Source organism: Mauremys reevesii, linkage group 11, assembly GCF_016161935.1.
Source record: "Mauremys reevesii isolate NIE-2019 linkage group 11, ASM1616193v1, whole genome shotgun sequence".
In the NCBI taxonomy this organism is placed as follows: domain Eukaryota; kingdom Metazoa; phylum Chordata; order Testudines; family Geoemydidae; genus Mauremys; species Mauremys reevesii.
Window position 1 is genome coordinate 16,741,561 of NC_052633.1, and position 20,642 is coordinate 16,762,202.

The 20,642-nt window shown below is 43.9% G+C and overlaps 1 protein-coding gene across 5 annotated transcripts in view; it reads left to right on the top strand.

Annotated features, from left to right (window-relative positions):
* KLF7 (Kruppel like factor 7) overlaps window positions 1-20,642 on the top strand; it is a 79,996-nt gene that overhangs the window by 49,652 nt on the left and 9,702 nt on the right. For 3 of the 5 annotated variants that reach the window (XM_039494153.1, XM_039494154.1, XM_039494155.1), the window contains exon 3: window positions 13,773-13,896. In XM_039494153.1, coding sequence (XP_039350087.1) covers window positions 13,773-13,896 — 124 coding nt within the window. Of the gene's footprint in view, window positions 1-3,266; window positions 3,318-13,772; window positions 13,897-20,642 lie in introns of all 5 variants that reach the window. The other 2 variants (XM_039494151.1, XM_039494152.1) reach the window with 1 other exon arrangement.

Below are 20,642 nucleotides of genomic sequence, written 5' to 3' on the forward strand. Positions count from 1 at the left end.
AAATGGAGGTTGTACAGACCAAAATGGGGGAAGCCAAGCAGTGGGTAGGAAGACGTGTGTGACAGAGAACTTTAAATGGCAGGAAAAGGTGAGCTTTGTGTCGGGGAAAGACGTGCAGCTAATGCGGGAGTGAGGTGTGGAATCTAAATGGCATAAATGGAGTCGGGCTGGCTGCAGATGTAATCCAGCCTTAACACATTCACTTGCACTTAATCACATAGCAAACATCAGCGCAAGCAACGACAGTTTGTCTCTTTGGGAGGCAGGGATTTTAGCCCAGTCTTAACAAATGCATGGAGCTGAATTACCAATGTAGCGAGGAGCAGAGGGGGAGCTAATTGGAATGCACCAAAAAAAAAAAAAAGTACAGTCATCCGCTGCCTCCTAAATTAGAAGGCAGTATATTGCTGGCGAGGGTCTGGATGCAAACATCTAGAAATGAGCTGGCACATGAACTAAAGAAGGGTTAGTGACCAAGATCCGTTTTGTCCCTAAGTTCAGAGGCCAGTGGAACAGATAAGGCTTGTCATATTGGACTTCCTTGTACTAATATGCGGTGGAGGGGGGGAGTATAGTGATGGGATGGAGTCTTTATGGCCAAAATTAAACACCACTGATGGACTTTTTACTATATAGTGCCAAGTGCTGGGTAAGAATAACAAACCCAAACAAGCCAACCACTGGTGGTCGTGCATGAGAACAAATTATTAGAGTTACGACAAGAAGAAAAGGACAAAATTAAACACCACTGATGGACTTGCAAGGAAGATCCTTAAGCAGGGGATTTTATTCAAGATGACCCTCTGACAGATCCTGCTTGGGACTCCTTTGTGTGTCTTTTGGGATGGTTGGAAGCAGCATTAAACAATAGGAGGGGAGAAAGGCTTCGAGATGGGCTTTTGATGACAATGGGGAAGAGATTTCCAAAAAGTAGGGGATAGAAGAGGAAAACTATAGTATTTAGAAATGGCAAGAGAAGAAGGAATAGTGGTAAGAAGAGTGAGAGATAACGGGAAGGAATAGGAAGTCAAGGAATAATTGGGGAAATAAGATGATTTGATAGCATTAGACAGCAAGACCAGTGATAGCATTAGCGTGTGAAGCAATATCTACATTGTATTAATGAGACAGCGCAAGTGGGTAGGAAGCCAGCCAAGCAAGAGGAGAAAGATATGAATAGCCAAGCAAAGCAAATTGGGGAAAGATATTTGGAAGAGCTGCACAGACAGCATGGAAGAAATCAAGACGGGAGATTGCCTGCCTTTGGCCCAGGATTACTGCTGTGCCAAAAGAACGATTCACAGCTTTATGTGATATGTAGAAGATAATCTGCAGGGGTTAGCAACGTGAGAAGTGGGAGGGCTGGAAGGGCGACCTTGGTCACAGATAATTCCAAGCTTCCCTAGGTGTGACAACAGAAACAGTGGAAATACTTAGTGGGGGGAAATCATTTCTTGGTTATATTTACTTTGGAGTAGTTGGCTATACTTTTGCATTGCTAAACCTGAAGGGTTTTTTGTTTTGTTTTTTGTTTTGTAATTTGAATAGAAGTGAAACTAGAATTCATCTAAACTGATTAAAATGACCCTAGTCTGGGTTTTCCCTTCCTGAGTCTGTTAAATGTTCAGCTAGGTTTGGAAAAACCTTGCCATTTCACTTTTGAAAGTGCCCAAGTCTTATGCCAGTGAGAGCTGTGGCTGTGGAAATGGGCCCTTCAAAGGAGAATATCTACATAGACCTAAATTACCAATAGATAGAAAACATTCTAAAATGTACGTACTTTCTCTACACACCAGCTGCAGCACCATGTGAGGTCACCCATGTGACATGCCAGTCTGCTTCAGGGTACAGGAGCCACCTCTAGTGTCTCTGGGTAGCTATCTCATACCCATTCAGTCCTTGGTCTCTGCTGAGGCAGAGCCCAGACAAAGGTGTCAATTACACGGACAACAATTCTCAAGTAATGAGACCTTTGTCTCATTTCACATAGATCTCTATGTGACCATTGGCTCATAGTTGATTTTGGTTACCGCTGTCCTGAGCTGGATTAGAAATGGTGGCTGAGGGGTGAAAGACTTTCTCCCGAGCCAGTGACTTCTCAGAAACACGTTCATTCTGATAGGACCAAATCTTGTTGTGGCACAGATGGGTGGTGGGAGGAGCCTTGTGTGGAACTGATGAGTTTTTTTCCATAGAAGTCTGGAGACTGGGTGTAGGGAGGCCACTCCCTAGGTTGTGCTTAGTGCAATGCCATGGGGGCTCCTTGTTTGCTGTCACGCAGGGCAGCTTGGGACCAGGACCTAGACAAGGAAGATAATTCCCTTGCCCTTCCCTGTGAGCTGAGGGGGCACAGTACTGCTGGAGATGCTGACTCTTGGAATTGATGACCTCCAGTGGTAATCTAAGGTCTCATGGCACTTTCTGTAAAGGTAGAGATGCTAACGTTGCCATAATGAAGTCCAGGTAATTGCTTTCTGCTTACCTAAGTTCTCCCTGCAGTTTCAATTCACCTCCCATTGTGTAGTGGGATTATGCATTGTTAAAGAGTTGTTGTGTTTCTCCTGCAGTGTAACTGCATTTCAGTTTGTGGTGCCTCTGTGTTCACATACCCAACTCATGGAGGTGATGGGGAGCTTAACCTGTGAGATTATTGGATGCAAAGGCTCTACGGACACAAAACCTAGTTGTGTACTGTTAAGGTTTCACAAGATTTTTTTATATAGGAGCTAGGGGACAGAGCATGACATCTACTAAGGAGACAAGGAGCATTTCATAAAAGTATGTGACCAGTAGTAAGGGATAACTTTGGCTTTGGCAAAAGAAGAGCTGGGGCTGAAGAAGGAGGAACAATCCTTTGAAGAAGAAGCATCAGGAAAAATAAGGTCACGGAACCAGGTACATCATCACAAATGGAAAATACAGATACCAACACCAGCAGCTTAAAAGCAGAATAGATGAGTGAGAGTGATTTGGCCAGGAGACAAGGCCTAGATGGAAACAACATTCCTGAACCTAGTAAGAGAAGAGTAATGGGGTGCAATAACTTCTGCCTAGACAATCAAATACCTAGCAAAGGGAAGTAATGTACTGTGCAGCAAAGCTAAGGGGGAGATTCTGATACCTGTACTCCCTTTGGGTGACATCTTACTGCTTGAGCCATCCCATTGAAATCAGTGGCACTTCCTGCAGAGTCAGGCACCGTTCAGCAGGAGTAAGGATATTTGAATCTGGCCCTAAACTGTTTCTCTGCATCGTTTTTTCAACAGAGGATGATGGAGAAATCTCTACTCTGGGAATGCTTTTCACACCTAGCAAAGGTGAGAACCAGTCAGAGATGGAAACAAATTGTTAAAATGCAGTTGCGGTTACATCACCGACTGGATGTGACTGATTTGAGCATTTCAGAGGAAAGCAAGGTTGAAGCATCTGAGCCACTAACAAAATGATGTGCTTGAAAGTGAAGTGCCTGGGGAGTGGATGGTGCCCCCATATATTGCGTCCACACTGAAACAGAAGCCTGAGGGTAATAGAGAACTGCGAACCTTACGTTAGCACCCATTGGGAAAATTAATTTAAAGACAGATAAAGGACCTGGATAGGATGGGGACAACCAGCATTGTTTTTGTAAGTTATAATTGTGCCTTTCTAACCTGCTGCAGCTGTTGGAGAGTGTGGTCAGGACAGGGTCTAGAACCAGCGGGGATCAGTTTATTTACTTTTCAAGAAGCTTTCGCTTAAGGCCATGTGCAAGGAATTTTGGTAACCAAAGGGTAAGCGATCATGTGCTGTAATGGATTAAAAATGATTAAGAGACAGGGGCTTCCATCTAAGGAGAGTTTAAGTAATAGGCTAGTCAGTTTGAAAGGGAGAAGGTAGAAGCATACAGTACAACCCCAATTATCCAGACTTCTCAGAGGGCATGCAAACACCTTTGTATGACTGGGGAATCAAGCCTAGCAGGCTTAAGTCTTTCTCTGCTCACAGCCATCTTTATACATTACAAAGAAGCCCAAAAGGGCATAAACCCAATTATTTTGCTTTGCAAATCAATTTTAAAACAGATGAGAATTTTTTTTGGTACATCTGATTAACTCATGCCGCTTATTGCTACAAGATCTTGAGGCAAATGGCTGAGTACGAATTAAAAAAAAATTAGATATTTATGGGCTAGAGTTTTACAGTTCGATGCCTAAATCTGGGTTTAGGCATGCAAGTGCTGCTTTAGACACCTAAACCTTTAGTTAGGCACCTAACTGTGGAACTCATATTTGAAGGAAACATCTGCAGTTCTACTAGCTAAGATAACCCTTATAAGGGCTTGTGTTTCAAGATAAAAGCTGATCACCAGCTGGGCCCAGAATGAACTGTTCCCTCACGGTATAATATTGCACAACCAGAAGTATAATAGGGATTTTACACCTTTCCCTGAAGCATCTGCTCCTTTACCTCTGACAGAAGCAGGATATTGGGATAGCTGGACAATTGAGCAGTCCGAGTAGGCCAATTCCCATGTCCATAAATGATTATTAATGCAGTAGAGGCTCCTGGAAGCAAAATGTTATTTAAAGGTGGATGATTTTATATAAATGCTTGTGTATTTAATAGACTGTGTATATTTTTGTTTAGTATATTATATGTTGAACTAGCAGTAGACACTATGGCTGCTTGCATAAGCTCTCAGTCACCTTTTAGTTTGCAAAACGTTCACCTTTTCAGGTGCTTGGTCTTTACCCAGTGGGAGTGGTTGGTTGTTTTGTTTTAAAGTTTGAGCAAAAACTGTTTTTTGTAAAAGAGGCAGGAGTATTGGGGAGGGACAGGGCAGGAAAACACTTTCCCATTAGAAAACAATTTTTAAAAATGGTAACACTGTAAGGACTGGGGTTGGAAAGTTGGTATTGGTCATGGAAATAGCCCTTGTGTAGAAGACATACATTTAAGCATATCTGGTTGAAAACTGGTTTGGATTGACTGAGTTATGATTCATTGAAAATTGCTCTTCACACATGTGCAATACAATTAGTACAATTTTATTAGCACTTTTAAGTGTTGCTCAGATTTCCATGAATGGCACAGTCTTTTCATTGACTTTGTGCACTTTGGATCAGGCCCAGCAAGTGGGTATTATCATTATAGATAAATCTCTCTTCTCCCCCCGCCCTCCATATCGTAAGGTCACTAACCTGATAAAGTTTCTAAGTCATCAAATGATACATATTCTTGGTGCATTTGTGTCCTTATTTATCACAACATAGTTAATTACACTGATGGAGTTAATTACTCCAGATGACTTATGAGCTGGTGTTCTCATCTCCCTTAGAACTGAAGAGACTTAACCATGCCTGTTTCCAAAAATCCAGATGAAATAATGCAATTCCTGATATAAACTTTCCAGCCAAGAGTTCATGCATGTTGAACGAACACAATACACCGTAGCAAAAGACTACAGCATGGCATCATAGTAGAATGATTCAACATTTTTAGCCACTTTTTTTTGTTCATTCAAAATTAGCCTTTTTACTTTTTAAAAATCAGATTTTTTTTAATAAAACTGGAAAATGAGAAATTCTAGGGAGTTTTTCATTTTTCCCTGTCTCCTTTTTCCTCCTCTCCTCTTTTTTTCCTCCCTATTTTTCAGAGGCAAAAGGAAAAAAAGGGGTAAAAATGAATACAAAAGAATTTCAAACAAAAAAAAATATGTTCCCTTTTCAAAACCTGCAGCACTAAAAAGAATTTAAAATGTTAGCATATTTTTGTGAAAATATTTAACCATTTTCCCACCAGCTCTAATCACTGATAAGTCTTCCTGTGTTGCCTGGGATTTCTCAGAGAATCTATACACACAAAACGAAAGTCCACGAACTATAGGTCTTTGCCACAGAGTTGTGCTTTGTGGAAATTTATGGTGTGTTATAAATAGCCCTTTTCATTACTTGCTCTTCTGTGTAACTTGCAAAAAAATACACATCTATTGTAGGGTCCTGGAAAAATCTTTCACAGTGAATTGAAATCTTTGGGGTTTTGCCCTCATCCCCCTTCATCTGTTTATTTTGCTGTGGTCGCCTCATCTTGCATCTTGAGCTTTTAGAGCTAAACTGAATTTGAAACTAAAAGCTCTTATTAGAGGAGATTTTTTTTTTAAGTTCTTCCAACCTCTCTGGGGACAAAAATAATGGCAGCTTGAAGCAGCAGAGAATCAGTAATTAGGGCAAACAGCAATGCCTAGCATGACTGGGGGAAAATATGAGGAAAGGAGGAGGAGAGTGCAACAGACAGATTTGTACAGCCGGTTACTAGGAAACCACATCAGCATTAAATGCAGTCTGCTAATTGGCTAGCAGTCACTGCCAGGGTACCAACCTTGGCCTGCTACACAGCTGTTTCTGCTCTCTGGTTGCTAGGCAACTGTATCCACTCCCCCCTCCCCCCCACACTTATTCTAGAGGCTAATTGGCTACTTTTGCTGCTGGTGTTGCTGCTGGGTACCAGTCTGGGCCTGCTGCTCTGCTGTTGTCCCGAGGGGTCGGGGGGGGGGGGGGGGGAAAGGGATATGTTGGCAATTAATGGAGCATAAGTGCAAATTCTACACAATGTCTGGCACCTGTGTCCCCAGTCCTGCTCTTTAAACTAAATCCTTCTGCTCTGAGCACACATAAGAATCCTGGAGCATCTTCCTCGGCTAAGCTTATTAGACTATATTTAAAAGAAAATCAGAATTTAGAAGGCTTTATGGTTCTTTATGGGAGAATAAACGTGGTATTCCTCAGGCTGCTTTGTGTTCAGCGTATGTGTCGATGGACAATGGATATTTAATAAATGCTTCTTTGCAAGGAGGGTAGAAAATGGAATGTTTTCCTTTCTTTGAAATTAGTTACATGCTTTGAACCTTGTTGGTTCTACACCTGTATGTGGCGGGGGGAGGTGTATGTATATAGGAAATAAGGTAGAATCCAAATAATGTATTTTCATGCACTGAATGACTGTGTGTGAAAGACGCTTACTGGGCGTTTAATTTCTCTTTCCCCACTTCTAAAATGGGCATGAATATAGCCACCTTTTTACAGGCACTTTTGAGCTTTTGGGATAAAAAGCTCTATACCGTGTACATGCAAATCAGTTCTAATTTTAACACGTAATCATTCCTATGGACCTAAAAAGAGTCACAACCTTGTCTCATGGTGTATTTGACATGCCTGTCACATTCTGCCTAATGTCCGTTTGCTTTGTACTGTCACCTTAGAGGCAGTATCAGAGGGGTAGCCGTGTTAGTCTGGTTCTGTAGAAGCAGCAAAGAATCCTGTGGCACCTTATAGACTAACAGACATTTTGCAGCATGAGCTTTCGTGGGTGAATACCCACTTCTTCAGATGCAAGAGGCAGTAGTTATCTTTCTGGTTGGTGCCAAAATGGTAATGAATAAAACAATTCTCGTATAGGTAGAAAAGAATGATGAAACAGTTAAATACTGTCCAGTACCCTCTAGTCCTTTGTATATTCAAATAAAAAGTCATTCTCCATTTCTCAGTGAAAATCAATTAGAAGAATGAAAGGACCTTAAAAGAAGCTGAAATTGACTTTATAAGTAGTTTCACTTTTACTTAGTTGAGGAGAGGCACACAAGTTGCAGGACACAGAGGTTGTACAGCTAACCTCTAGAAGGTGTGTCTATGTGTCTTTTCAGGAGACTTTTCCGGCTCAGCTGTGTGAGCCATACAATTGTAACTTGTGTCCTCGCCTGAAAGTGTGGCTGGGCAGCCAGCAAAGGATCTTGGACTACTCCAAATCTGTCTCTAGAGAGACTGGGGTTCACAAAACCCCATGCTCCATCATGGAGTAGAGTGTGCACAGTGAAATGAGAGGTGGGTAGTGGTGGTGCATAGGGCACGAATAGGCTTATTATTAAGGTATGAGTCTTTTGGAGGTGTCCTTGAAATCGGTCATCCTTTCTGCAACATGCTGATGCTGAAGATCACTTGGCATCTTTCATAGATATAAAGGTTTGATCTAGTGTCCTTGACCAACAATGACAGGTTTCAGAGTATGAAACTGTGTGTTCCATTCTATGCATCCGAAGAAGTGAGCTGTAGCTCACGAAAGCTCATGCTGAAATAAATTTGTTAGTCTCTAAGGTGCCACAAGTACTCCTGTTCTTTTTGACCAACAGTGTTCCCTGTTGCGCAGCGTGCTGGGTATTCTGCCTGATTACTACCCTTGCCCCAGCAAAGGCTCTGTTTCATTGGTACGCTGTCAAGCTCTCTGGGATGAGAGGTAAATGTAAGATACATATAATGTGATTATTGTATTAGGCTTCTTATTGTGATACAATAGGCTTTTGTTATTAAGACAAACAGTGAGCAAAACCAAATTAATGTATTGCACATCTCCTCAAGGCAGTGTGGGTTGGGAACTATTCACCACTAAAATCCCACCCCCACCACACCCCCATCTGGAATTCTCTTGTTACTTCCTGTTTCACTAAAGCAATCCCAGAATGTGTTACTGTGCGACCTATGCCCTGGATTGCATGAGTTTCAGTGACACTGGCACTTCTGCTGTGTGTGATGGTCCATTCTAGGCTACTCTCTGTGAAACAGCAAGTACTAAGGATTTTGCAGAAGGGGTGGGAAGGAGACTATTACAAGGTTCTCTAAAAAGTTAGTGAAGCTGCTCTGGTCCTGATCCTACTGACATAGCTTCCTGCTGCTTGGCCCCCCCAGTTTGCTTAGGGGAGAAGTTCAGGAGAAAGATCCTGCATTTAACTCCATATTCAGTTTTGCTTTGCAGTTCACCTTTGACTCTCTCTACAAGGAAGCCAGTGGAACACAAATTTCTAGCAGTGACTCTCAGCCCACACAATTTCTTAGCAGCTCAGGCTTTTGAAATTGTTTTTCTCACAAATAATCTGATTTTATCTCCAATTTTTAAAAAGGGAAGGAAATAGAATTTCCAGTTTTGTACCCGTTAGAAAAATGCACAATTGTGGGTCCTGAAACTGTGTGAAAATAAGTTACAGTGGAAGAGCATATGCTGACTTTTTATGGAGGTTTTCTAATTGTATGTTTTAAAGGTGCCTTTAAATAGTATTGAAGAATGAAAGTGATTTTTTAAAAAATTTAAATGAAGTTCAAAATGTACATGTCATCAAGGATCTATTTCCCCTTCTCCCCACATTCTTAAAATATTTTGGCTGACTCAGCAATACTTGAAGAGAGTCTCCTTACTGTCTCACAGGGGCGAATTGAGAGAGATCATAAGGGACTTATGCCTGCACATTGCAAAGAGCTCAGTGTGCATGTGGACCCCATGAACGCAAGGATCTTCCTGCATAAATCAGGGTCTAATACTACTTCAAATAAACGTCACGATTTCACAAAAGACATTGCAACCAAAATATTGTGACTGTTGCGGGCACACTCATTCCTGGTGTATTGGGTGAAATCCTAGCCCCGTTGAAGTCATGGGGAGTTTTGCCATTGACTCCAGTAGAGCCAGGATTTCACCATGTACTTTCTTACGAAAATAGAAGAGCGCATGGAATTCATCCCTTTCCATTCTTTTCTACCATTACCACTAATGAGATCAGAGGGACACCCCACTCTTAGACACCCTCTGTGGGACCAGTAGCCAAGAGAGACTTTTAATTTGATCTACAATGAGTAAGAGTAAAGCAGCAATGAAAAGATACAGTTAGTTTTTATCCTTTGTGCACAGAGATTCTCACGGAAATCTCTCCCTATCCCCACACTCTCATTTTCAGAATTGCTATAGGGAGGGTGGGGGTGGGGGAAGCTAATCTCTTTTAGGTCTGTGGGGAAAAGGATCCCTTTTTGACATGGCTTTAAAGGTCACGGGCTCTTTTGCCTTTCTGTTATGCCACACAGCTGACTGTAAGCAAGCAGGCTGCCTGGGAGCACAAAGGAGCGCTGTCTGACATTTGGCAGAACACGGTTAATGTTACAGAGGAAGGGAAGCTGAAAACAAAACCGGACTCTATGCTATGCAAAGACACATTGGGGACAGAGCCCCTGGAGCACAGGCAACAGAGATACGTAGCATGCCACCCATACGTGTATTCTAGACAGGCCTAACAGAATTACTGGTGGCCTCTAATAAGCTAAATACGCACGCTACATTCTGAAGCACTTGGCAAATGTTAATTAGACAAATCCTGCTTCAGTCATAATGCCCGCTGATTTCAGGCAAAGACCACAGTATTTGTCAACAACCCTTCTGTTCCATAGACGATTGTACGTTAGGCTGTCTGTACCTGCCAGTTTTGAACAAGCGTCAGTGTCTCTCACTCTCTCCGTAACATATGCAACAAAGGCACAGCCACACAGAAACACATCTGCCTTGCTGTCTCCATTGCGAGCGAGGCACCTCTTCTCTTGCAGCCACACAAACTAAATGAGTTTCACCATGCAAATTACCTCCTCCCACACTTGCACACAATTTGTTACTGTGGTGCATTGCTTTTAAAAACAACGTGTTAGTTGTCCCAGTAGAGCAGCAGCTGAATGTTCCACCATCAGGGACAAGCCCAGAATATGGGGCATCATTTCTGGGTGTCCACTTTCTATGCCAGTGGAGACTGAGGGGACCATGCAAATCTTGCCCTGGATCTCTAGGGGAGAGCATGTGGGCTGTAGCACTCTTGAGGGCAGTGTTTGGGTGGGCCAGCATTGGGGGCAGTGTCCGAGCCACGGCTGAGATGGGCATGGGAAGCACCACCTTGCCCATGATCTAGGCTCTGATGGAAATGAAAACTTTGAATGGCTTTTTGAGTGGAAAACTCCTTTTAAACAAATTTGCCTCAATGGGTCTAGCTTGTTCCAATCCAGCCTGTGCTATGATTGTAGGGTGACCAGATGTCCCGATTTTATAGGGACAGTCCAGATTTTTGGGTCTTTTTCTTATATTGGCTCCTATTACCCCCCACCCCCATCCCGATTTTTCACACTTGCTGTCTGGTCGCTCTATATGTTTGTTCTATTTTCTCATTGTTACCAGCCAGCGGTTTCTTTAGGATTTCTTTTATTTTTACGGTCTAACCCCAAAATGGCCAGGACAAACACACTGATCAGAAGAGAATTAGGGCATCCTAAATACTACAGCACCTACAAATGTAGGCATCTTTCATGGGCCTCTTTTGCCCAGGTCTTGCAGCGCACGAGGGACCTGCTGTTCTAAGACCTTGTGCTGTAGAGCTGTAGAGGAATGTTACCTGTACAGTGCGGTGAACGTTCATGATTGGCTTAAAATACCTGGGCTCTGTTTTATACACTCTCCTATGGTATTCTGGGGAAAAAAAACCAACAGCACCTGCCTAGATTGAGCTTCAGGGAGAATGTGATTTGAAATGAAAATCCTGCTGCCTCTTTTTTGTTTTTCCTCAAACCCTCCCCCCTCCACTACCTTTTATTCTTTAGGGCCTGTAGACTGATTGCTTGACTGATGGATCGATCTGTGCCTGGCATTTCTCCACCTGCTGCAGCCTCATGTAGGGTTTCCTCTTCTAATAGGACCGATGCAACACATCCTTTTATGGATTTTGCTTTTCAAACCTGAGCTGAGGATAAAAGGCTTGAATTGCTGAACTCTGGTAGATATCCCAGCCCATTCTCCTCTTCTCTCCATGCCAGCTTTCCACTTTATCTTTGGAGCTGCAGAGCCTAGCTTGTAATCAATAATGTTTGGTAAATGACTAGTCACAGAGAAGCTTTCCCTACACGTACTGGGCCAAATCAGTTCCTGGGGCAACTCTGTTGCAGTCAGTGGAGTTACACCAGCAATGAATTTGATCCTCACACTCTTCTGACTTGTCCCATTTGCTTACTGTGGCGCTCCCAGTTTCGGACTATAACATATTCAGATCTCTCTCTAGTACCTGCTGAATATACGCCGTGGTAAATACATGACATGTGGAGACTGACACGCGATATTTGGTATTTAAATCTGCTGAGAGTGAGAGAGAGATTGAAAGAAGCACGTTCTTAGCAATTTTCAGAATTTTAAACAAACAAACAAACAACTTTCCCTCCCTGCTAATAATTCCCCCTTTGAAGCTTAACAATGAAATCTGTTTCCTCACTGTGTTCTCACTCATCCCCATCTCCCCTAATGCCTCCAGCCTCTCTTTATTGCTGGGCGGCTCAGGAGGGCTGGGCATAGTGCCATGGCTGCAATGTAGTAGAAGAGCATTAACACGTGTTCCGAGGAGATGCGGTAAGTCTGTGCACATGCACACACTCTGCAGTCCTATAGAGAAAGGGGTCATGGGAGAGAGGAGTTTTGGACCTCGACGGCATCCATTCTAAAATGTTAATGGCCTTAGAGTACCGTCCTTGAGGTCATGGGTGCTATACCAGAGCTGCAGTTGACCCCTAGAACCTGGTTTGTGGTATCAAATGGGGAAAGTGAACACAGCGGAGCGGATTCTTCACTGACGTCCAACCTCTGCAGCCCCACTGACTTCAAGGGAATTGCATGAGAGAGAGTTCCATGCGGGATAACAGCTGACAGGGGCGGCTCTAGCGCGGCGCGCGAGGCGCGTCAGAGGCCGCGGGAGCCCGCGAGGCGGCGACTGCATGACGGGCATGACCCGCTGGGGGCTGGGCTGCTCTGGACGGCCCCGGCTCCGCGCGGCTCCGCCGGCGGGCGCCGGCGCGGCGCGCCCGGCGGCGCCCATGCCTGCAGCAGGTGCAGGTCGTCCCCCGTGCCCGGTGGACCTCGACCCCAGCAGGGCAGGCTGGACCGCTGCCCCCGGCCGCCCCCCCGCGCGCCGCAGGACGGGGCCCCCTAGATGTTGCCGCCCTAGGCACCAGCTTGTTTTGCTGGTGCCTAGAGCCGCCCCTGACAGCTGATAAACATATGGTCGGAAAGGTGCTAATCAGTCACAATCGCCTGTGCGATTAACTTGATTTAAAGAGAAAACTTCTCCTCTTGCGCTTGCAGCACCGAAAACATCATTTGCACTTTATAATCAACTAAGCAGGTGCATCTAAGTGGGGATACAAGACGTGGGGTCTGAGTGGGAGGAGATGCGCATGCTATGGGTGTGTGTGTGTGAAAGGCAACTCCTGAAAGCCAGAACTAGAGCAATACTTTTCGTTAAGTGTCATTTTAAGCACTGTGGGTTTAATTACATGTGCAGTTGTACACCTATTTGCCTGACATGCATGGGCAACCATGATATCTGTGCACAGGAATAGCCACTTGCATGAGTAGTAACCAAATTTGTGCACACAACCCTGACTGAAGGAATTGAAAACAAGCCTACGGCAACACAGCTGTGGGGGTGTTTGGGTTTGTTTATTTTTTTTAAAAACAAAACAAAACATTCTGATGGTTTTGAAATATTTCTTTCACCAAGGCAGCGTAAGAATTTAAGATGTAATGAAGTTGGGGCCTGATCCAAAGACCATTCAAGTTGATGGAAAGTTTCCTATTGACTTCAGCAGGCCTTGAAACAGGTTCAGAATGGTCAATTGCTTTTGGGAGTCTGCCATAGATTTGAAGAGTCTGAGTGAATACAAGTCATTGGTACTTGCATGCTAGGCAACAAGGGGTGGGGCAAAAATCAGTGGTGCTCATGCCCTATGTGGCTAGTTGGGAGGCAAAGGCCTGGCTGGCTGGGGCAAAGGAATGGGTGCTTGTGGGCAGTACAGCTTGATATGGGGAATAGGGCTGGCTGGCCAGGTGTGGGGCAAAGGGCGGGAAGGTTTAGGCAGCAGTAATTTCATTGCAGTGCTGACTGATCTCTCTTCCCTCTGCAGGTGAGAAGCCTTACAAGTGCTCGTGGGAAGGGTGTGAGTGGCGTTTTGCACGAAGCGACGAGCTCACAAGGCACTACAGGAAACACACAGGGGCAAAACCCTTTAAATGCAACCATTGTGACAGGTAATGCAGCCTTCTAAATCTAGTGTTCAAGCAAATGTACAGCTGGTGAAAGACAGCACACTGCCAGCCCCCAGGGACCAAAGCCTCTGGTTTTCCACACAGCATACGCAGCAGCAGTGCATGTTTCCTTACAGCGCATCGCCAATGGTTTTTTTTGCCCTGAAACCCCTCTCTTCCTCAGGGGCCAGCAGGAGTGTCAGGAGGAGGGGGGGTTGGGAAGAGGAAGTTTGTCCGCTAGCAACTGGGCTGAGACCAGCAGCTAATTTCTGTACCTTTTTATCTTATGGATACCTAAGCAGAAGCATGGAGTCAAGGCCAGATTGTGGTCCCAGTGAAGTCAGTGGGAGTTTTGCCATTGACTCTGACTGGAGCAGGATCTGGCCCAATGCACAGCTTTGTTTAGGAAAATCTCACTTTAACGTGCATAAACTCTACCCAACCTGCTAGCCGCAGCAACATCTTGGCTTTCCCGCTCCATGATCCCATGTGACTTGGGCAACAACAAAAGACTGAATTCGCAGCTGCCCTTCCTCGCTTACAAAATTGTGATTAGGCTCCACCTCTTGGCTTCCTGGTCCCTGTAAAGGAAGTCACCTGAGGACCGTCGAACCTCACAAACCAGTGGGTCAAGCAAGTCAACACAGCCTAAGATGGGGAGTAAGTGGTGAGATCTCCACAGGTTCTCAGGTGAATGGCGAAGGAACCCAAGATATAGAACCAAACCGAGGGGACTGACAGCATTTTTCCTTTTCTGAATGTTAAATCTATCATTGATCTTCTGGTTCAGTTAACTGAGCACACAGGCCTATGTTTGCTTCTCTTCCTAGAGACAGTTGGAGGGACAGTTCCTGGGGAAACAAAGGGCAACATTTTCAAAAGTGCCTACGTGATTTAGGCACATCTGAAAATTTTACCACAAGGATTTTGGGTGAAATCAAAGGAGCCATTACTGTTCACACTGACTGAGAATCTAGTCCTCTTGTCTTTAAATCACACACTTGACAACCTCCATTTTATGTGGTACTGTAGATTTAATATTTTGTCATCTGTCTTTTTAAGCACCTAGATCCAGGGAGAGGTACCCAAAGCCAGCTTTTCCAAAGAACTCCTCATCCAACAGCTCTCATTGGGGCAGCTAAAAATGAGGTGACAGGGTTTGCCTCGAGAGCTGTCTGCTCAGCATCTGTCATCCAGAACAATGGGAGCTGTTGGCCGCTGATTCCTCTTGAAAATCTGGCCTCTTCATTTCGGTGCCTGAATGGAAGCAGAGCTCTTTTGAGAATCTGGTCCCAGTTGCGGTTGCTGAGCATTTTTGAAAATCTGGCTCTTTAAAATAAATATATAATTGGTGTGGAGCAAGAGAGACACTACACAAGGAATCACATCTGACAGTACTGATGTTATCAGACAATAACACCCCCTCCCAAACTGGAGGATGGCAATGCCCACGGTGAAGGCTGGATCCAGTGTAGGCATAATCAAATCATGTGCTTGCATCCAAACATGTTATCCGGCTAATCCTATTTATATATATTTTTAAGAGGCTTAAGAAAATTACCCATCTTTTTAATGCAGCACTAAGGTTCTCCGTTATGATAAGAAATTGGTTTGTAATACAATATAGAGTTTATAAAGCCTGTGGGCACACCAGACTGGCCAAGAGCATGCACAGAAAAATGATACATAGAACATAAACAGGGACACATCCTTTGATGGGAAGGAAATTTGATCATTTGCACATCCTGTCTTTCCAAGATCCTCCTCCTCCTCACTCCCCTGCCCCCAACCAAGGGCTTCCTCTGTCTTTTATCCCTGGATTATCTCTTGTTTGCTCATAATGATAAAGGATAAACCAAGCACAAACCCTCTGGATTCTTGCCTTTTTATAAGCATCTCTGTGAAGTAGAACATTGGTGTTCTTCATTTTTATTGTAAGAGGCTGCTTTCTGCTGGTCTTTGCTCTTTAAGAACCGACCAAGCCCCCCCAGTCCCTTAACCCCCAAATAAACAAACCACCCTTTTTGGTTCCTGTTGCAAAAAGACAACAGTTGTGATCATTCAGATCCAAGGAGATCTCACCACCTACTATTAACACCACAATCTCCTTTAGTCATTTGTCACGTCGAGTTGGAAGAATACCACCCCTCTCTTTTTATCTAAGTGTTTTTTCTATAGCAACCCCCATCACAGTGTCTATTTGCGGTTTTATTCTATGAATTTGTTCCCTTAAAATTGTCAATTTTTCCTCCTTTGACCAGAACTATGGCTAGGTAAAAAGTATTCACCAGTTTAAACTGATCATATGTGGTGTAATCTGTCCACCAATTTCCCACCACCCTTTCACTGGGTCTAGTTTGGGAAGCTCAGGGACTCGCTGTGTTCAAAGTGGTTCAGAGTGATGGCCCTTTACGTCGCTGGCCTGCTTTGGACTTCACTCTTTCTTTCCTTTCTCTTCCTCTTTCCAAGTGTGCTAACCTCCCCCTACTCCAGGCCTGGATTCAGGCATGCCCTTAAGCACATACTTCAGTCCAGCTGTATTCAGGAAAACATTTAAGCACGTGCTTCAAGTTAAACAGGTGCTTTCCTGAATTAAGGTCCCAGATAGAATCCCATTTCTCCATCTCTAAACTGCTGCTTCTTAGATTTCTTTTTAAGTTCTTCCTTCTCACCATCCACTAATGACAGAAGGGTCCTTGCCTACAGTAAACATCCTGGTTTTCTGAGCTTTAAGTAGCCTTAGGTACATCTTTCAGGAGTCTTGATGTAGTGTAAACCAACTGCACACCACTCTTCAGAGGTGAAGGCGAGTACTTTGGCCATCAGAGCATGAAAATGGTGATTGAACTACCAGTATGGGGAGTGTTTATGTACGTGATCCATCAACGAGTCCATTGAAAACCCCTCTTTCAGGGCTGTGGGTTTACACCACTAGCCTTTTGGATTGTATTCATGCTATCAGCCTAGAGGACAATTTTAAAAACAACACATATAGGTCGATTCAGGTGTTATAACTTTTAGTGACAAAAGGAAGTGGGGGTGGGGAGACAGGAAGCTAGACGTCTGTCACTTTGTTTTCTCCCTCCCCAAGTGTGCATGCACACACACTTTCTCTCTTTTTCAAACAATGTTGGTGGCATCTTTTTAAAGCACCGAAATTTCAGGCACACACAGTCTTTGGCGTAAACGGGGGTGCTGAGGGTTTTGTAGCAGACCTTTGGCCTTGGGTGTAAACACAATCCCCTTTCATGACAAAGAGAGTTAACAGCTGAAGTTTCTTCTGGAAAAACAGGATCCTTTAAAATGAAGTGTTTAGTTTTGCCCCCACGTCTTACAGGACATAGATCGTATTGTAAATGTTGGTTGGCAAACTACCACCGATGTGAGGAGCAGCATATGTACAGCGAGTGGTGTGTGCTTTGGAGGCAGCAGGGGAGATAGCAGAGGGAGCTGAAGTAGCCCAGAAGGAAATGAAAGAGTCCCCAGGGTGGCTGAGGCACCATGACCGTGTTGGTTATTAGAGTTGCCGAAGAATTAGTTGAGAAGCTTTTCAGAACCATGGGTGACTTTACATACCCTATGTCAGGACACCTGGGTGAGCCATGGCCACAGCTGTCACATGTGTTCAACTGAGGGAAATGTGATGTAAAACTCTTCAACTTTATTCTAATATATATATATATATATATATATATATATATATATATATATATATATATATATATATATATATGGGTATCCTCCTGGACTGCAAGCGAAGACCCATGTGCTCCCCTCCACACAGCTGGAGGGGTAGGTAGATTGCTAAGAGGACCAAATCCCACTGGGCAGGATCTGGGCAGAGGAAAAAGATGGCTGAACATTATATTCTCTTCCCATCCCAGCTGCCTCCTCTTGTTGCTCTGCAGATGCGGAGATGAAACCCAGCAGCATGTTTGGGAGTAGGCAGTTTATGTCCATGCAAGCCCATCAGGAATTATGATATTTTTATGCACTGCTAGGAACAATGCAGGGACACATGCAGCCTTTCTGAATCCTGGAGGGGGTACGTGCTGGGTGTGGGTACAACATGCAGCAAATAGAGATGGCAAAGTTGTGGAGACAGAGACTTGTCCTGTGGAAGACCAGAGATCCACAGGATTTTCCTTCATGGATCCCTATCTCAGAACCTCTTGAGGACAACTGCCCATTCTGGGCCAACTCTACAGCCAGCACCAGTTCCAAGAAGGGAAAATGTGGCTGGACCTCAGCAACTTAATAGCTGCAGATGTGTCCTGGGCTTTTTGATGGTAGGATTTAGCTGTAAAATTTTGTGGGGACTTACCTAAGAATGGCCATACTGGGTCAGACCAAAGGTCCATCTAGTCCAGTATCCTGTCTTCCAACAGTGGCCAATGCCAGGTACCCCAGAAGGGATTACCTGTTCTGTTCATTATCAAGTGATCCATCCCGTTGCCCATTCCCACATTCTGGCAAACAGAGGCTAGGGACACCATCCCTGCCCATCCTGGCTAATACCCATTGATGGACTCATCATCCATGAATTTATCTAATTCTTTTTTGACTTTTTTTTTCCCCAGTTGAAACTGTTGTCCTCCTCTAGGAGCCTCCCCAGTAGATGAAGTTAACTGAGTTACTAGCCGGGAAAGAGCCTGCAGGATTAGTTATGTATCATTTTATTAGGTGTAAAAATATATTGGAGCAGAACATACGGTTATTGATACAAAACAAAGTTTTGGTTCTGTTATTAACATTAACAAATCTTGCCATGTCAGTGACTCAGCAAACTTTTAATCAGTATTGCTTCTGGTTATTAGCAGGCATCTGAGAGAAGCAATGGTCAGGTGGTGGTCTTGTGGCTGGTCATAGTCTAAAATGCCAGCTGGTGCCTTTCTTACTGGCACCCAGGCTTGTTTTGGCAGCTGTAATATCCATAGCATGCTGCTTTCTCCATTATCCTGATGAGAGGGATAGCTGTCCAGGGATATATTTGGTACCCTGCAGCTGGACAATACTAGCTGTGGTGGGCCTTGTGTATTAGAAGCCCACTGTCCATTGTAAGGCTTTCCTCTCTCTGTCTCTCTCTCTCCAGATTTAATGCACATACTTCACCCTGGAACTTAAAAGAAAGCAGGATTCCAAGTTCATACCATTCTAAAATTGTTCTTTTTAATTTTTTCCTACTCTGCTTTGTAAAGAAGCATGGACCAGATCCTCAGCTGGTATGAATCAACATAACATCATTGATTACACTGGAGCTATGCCGATCCATTGAGGATCTGGCCAAGGTAGTCTTCTTGCAGATTTTCTGCTCTTACAAACATTTATCATATTTGCTCACCCCTGCATACAAGTAGAAGTAGGCACACAGAGAATCAGAGAATAATGGCAAAAGGACAGACTAAGTGCACTACCAAGTCTTTCCCCTCTGATTTTCATGATTCTTTTTTTCCTTATGCTGAAGGCACCTATGGGACCTGTTTATCTGGATGTTTTTCTTTAAACTTTAACTCAGTCGTCTTTTTTTTTTTTTTTTTTTAATTTCCTTACCTGCTTCTTACTGAGAAATGCAGACAATTACATTATTGCTTTGATCATAATTTATTCAGCCTAAATCTGTTTGTGTGCATGACAAATTCTAGCAACAAGCATTTAAAAAAAAAAAGCGCGTACATTATTTTGTAATGTAGCTTTGTGTGGCAGTGCATGAATTTTCAAAGCATCACAGACAAGTTAATTCTGGAAGTGGTCTGCCACAATGTCCACTGCGCTAAGATTCCGGCAACAAGCAGCAAATGTAATTTGTGGTGGATTCTTTTTATTATTACTAAATATAACTTAGAAAGTGTCTTACAGGTTAGGGTGACAAGAGTGAAGGCCAAGATTTTCAAAAGTTCCAATCGATTTTGGGCATCTCAGGTTTTGAGTGCCCAGTCTGAGGCATCTTAAAGGGGCCTTATTTTTCAGAAAGTGCCAAGGACCTGCCCTCTGGAAGCAGTCCTCTTTAAAAAGGTATCACTAGGCACTTCTGAAAATCTTGGCCTAAGGCTGCTTTGTATATAGTGGCATTTGGGTGGCCAGTGTGAAATGAGTTGCTGCTCTCAGTCCAATTCCTAGCATATCATATTTGGCATTAATATTCGTTCTTCCTTTTGGAAATGTTAGCAGAAGGGTCAAGGATCGAATGGCCATGAAGAAAGAATTGCCCATTGTCCTCAAAAGTTCAGTCACAGTGAATACATGTTGGTGGAGCAAAGCACTGTGTTAATGTTGTGATTGGAGAGAGGTTTTCATTCTCTAGGGCTCTCATTCTGAGAACCTTTCATAAGCACGAACATGCATCTACATTTGTACAAGTGCCAGCATGTTTTGCATGCGGACTAAAGATAAGATGGCCTTGGGGGATAAAGCCCAGAACCGGGAAGTGAAAGACCTGGATTCTGTTGCTGGGTTTGCCAGACTTCTTGTGGGACCTCGAGCAAATTCCTTATCTCGCTGTGCCTCAGTGTCCTCATCTATAAAATGGGGATAATGCCTAGCTTCATCTCAGGGATGTTGCGAGACTACCGTCATCAATATCTGTATAGCACTCATTCTCAGACAGAAGGCTCTCTGGGTCAGATTTTCAACAGAGCTCTGCTTCGATTTAGGTACCAAAATGAGCAGCTCAGCCCTCAAATCTGGCCTCTTATTTTGATGCCCAAATGGGTGCTGAGGTCTTTTGAAGAAATGACCACACCTAAGGTTGC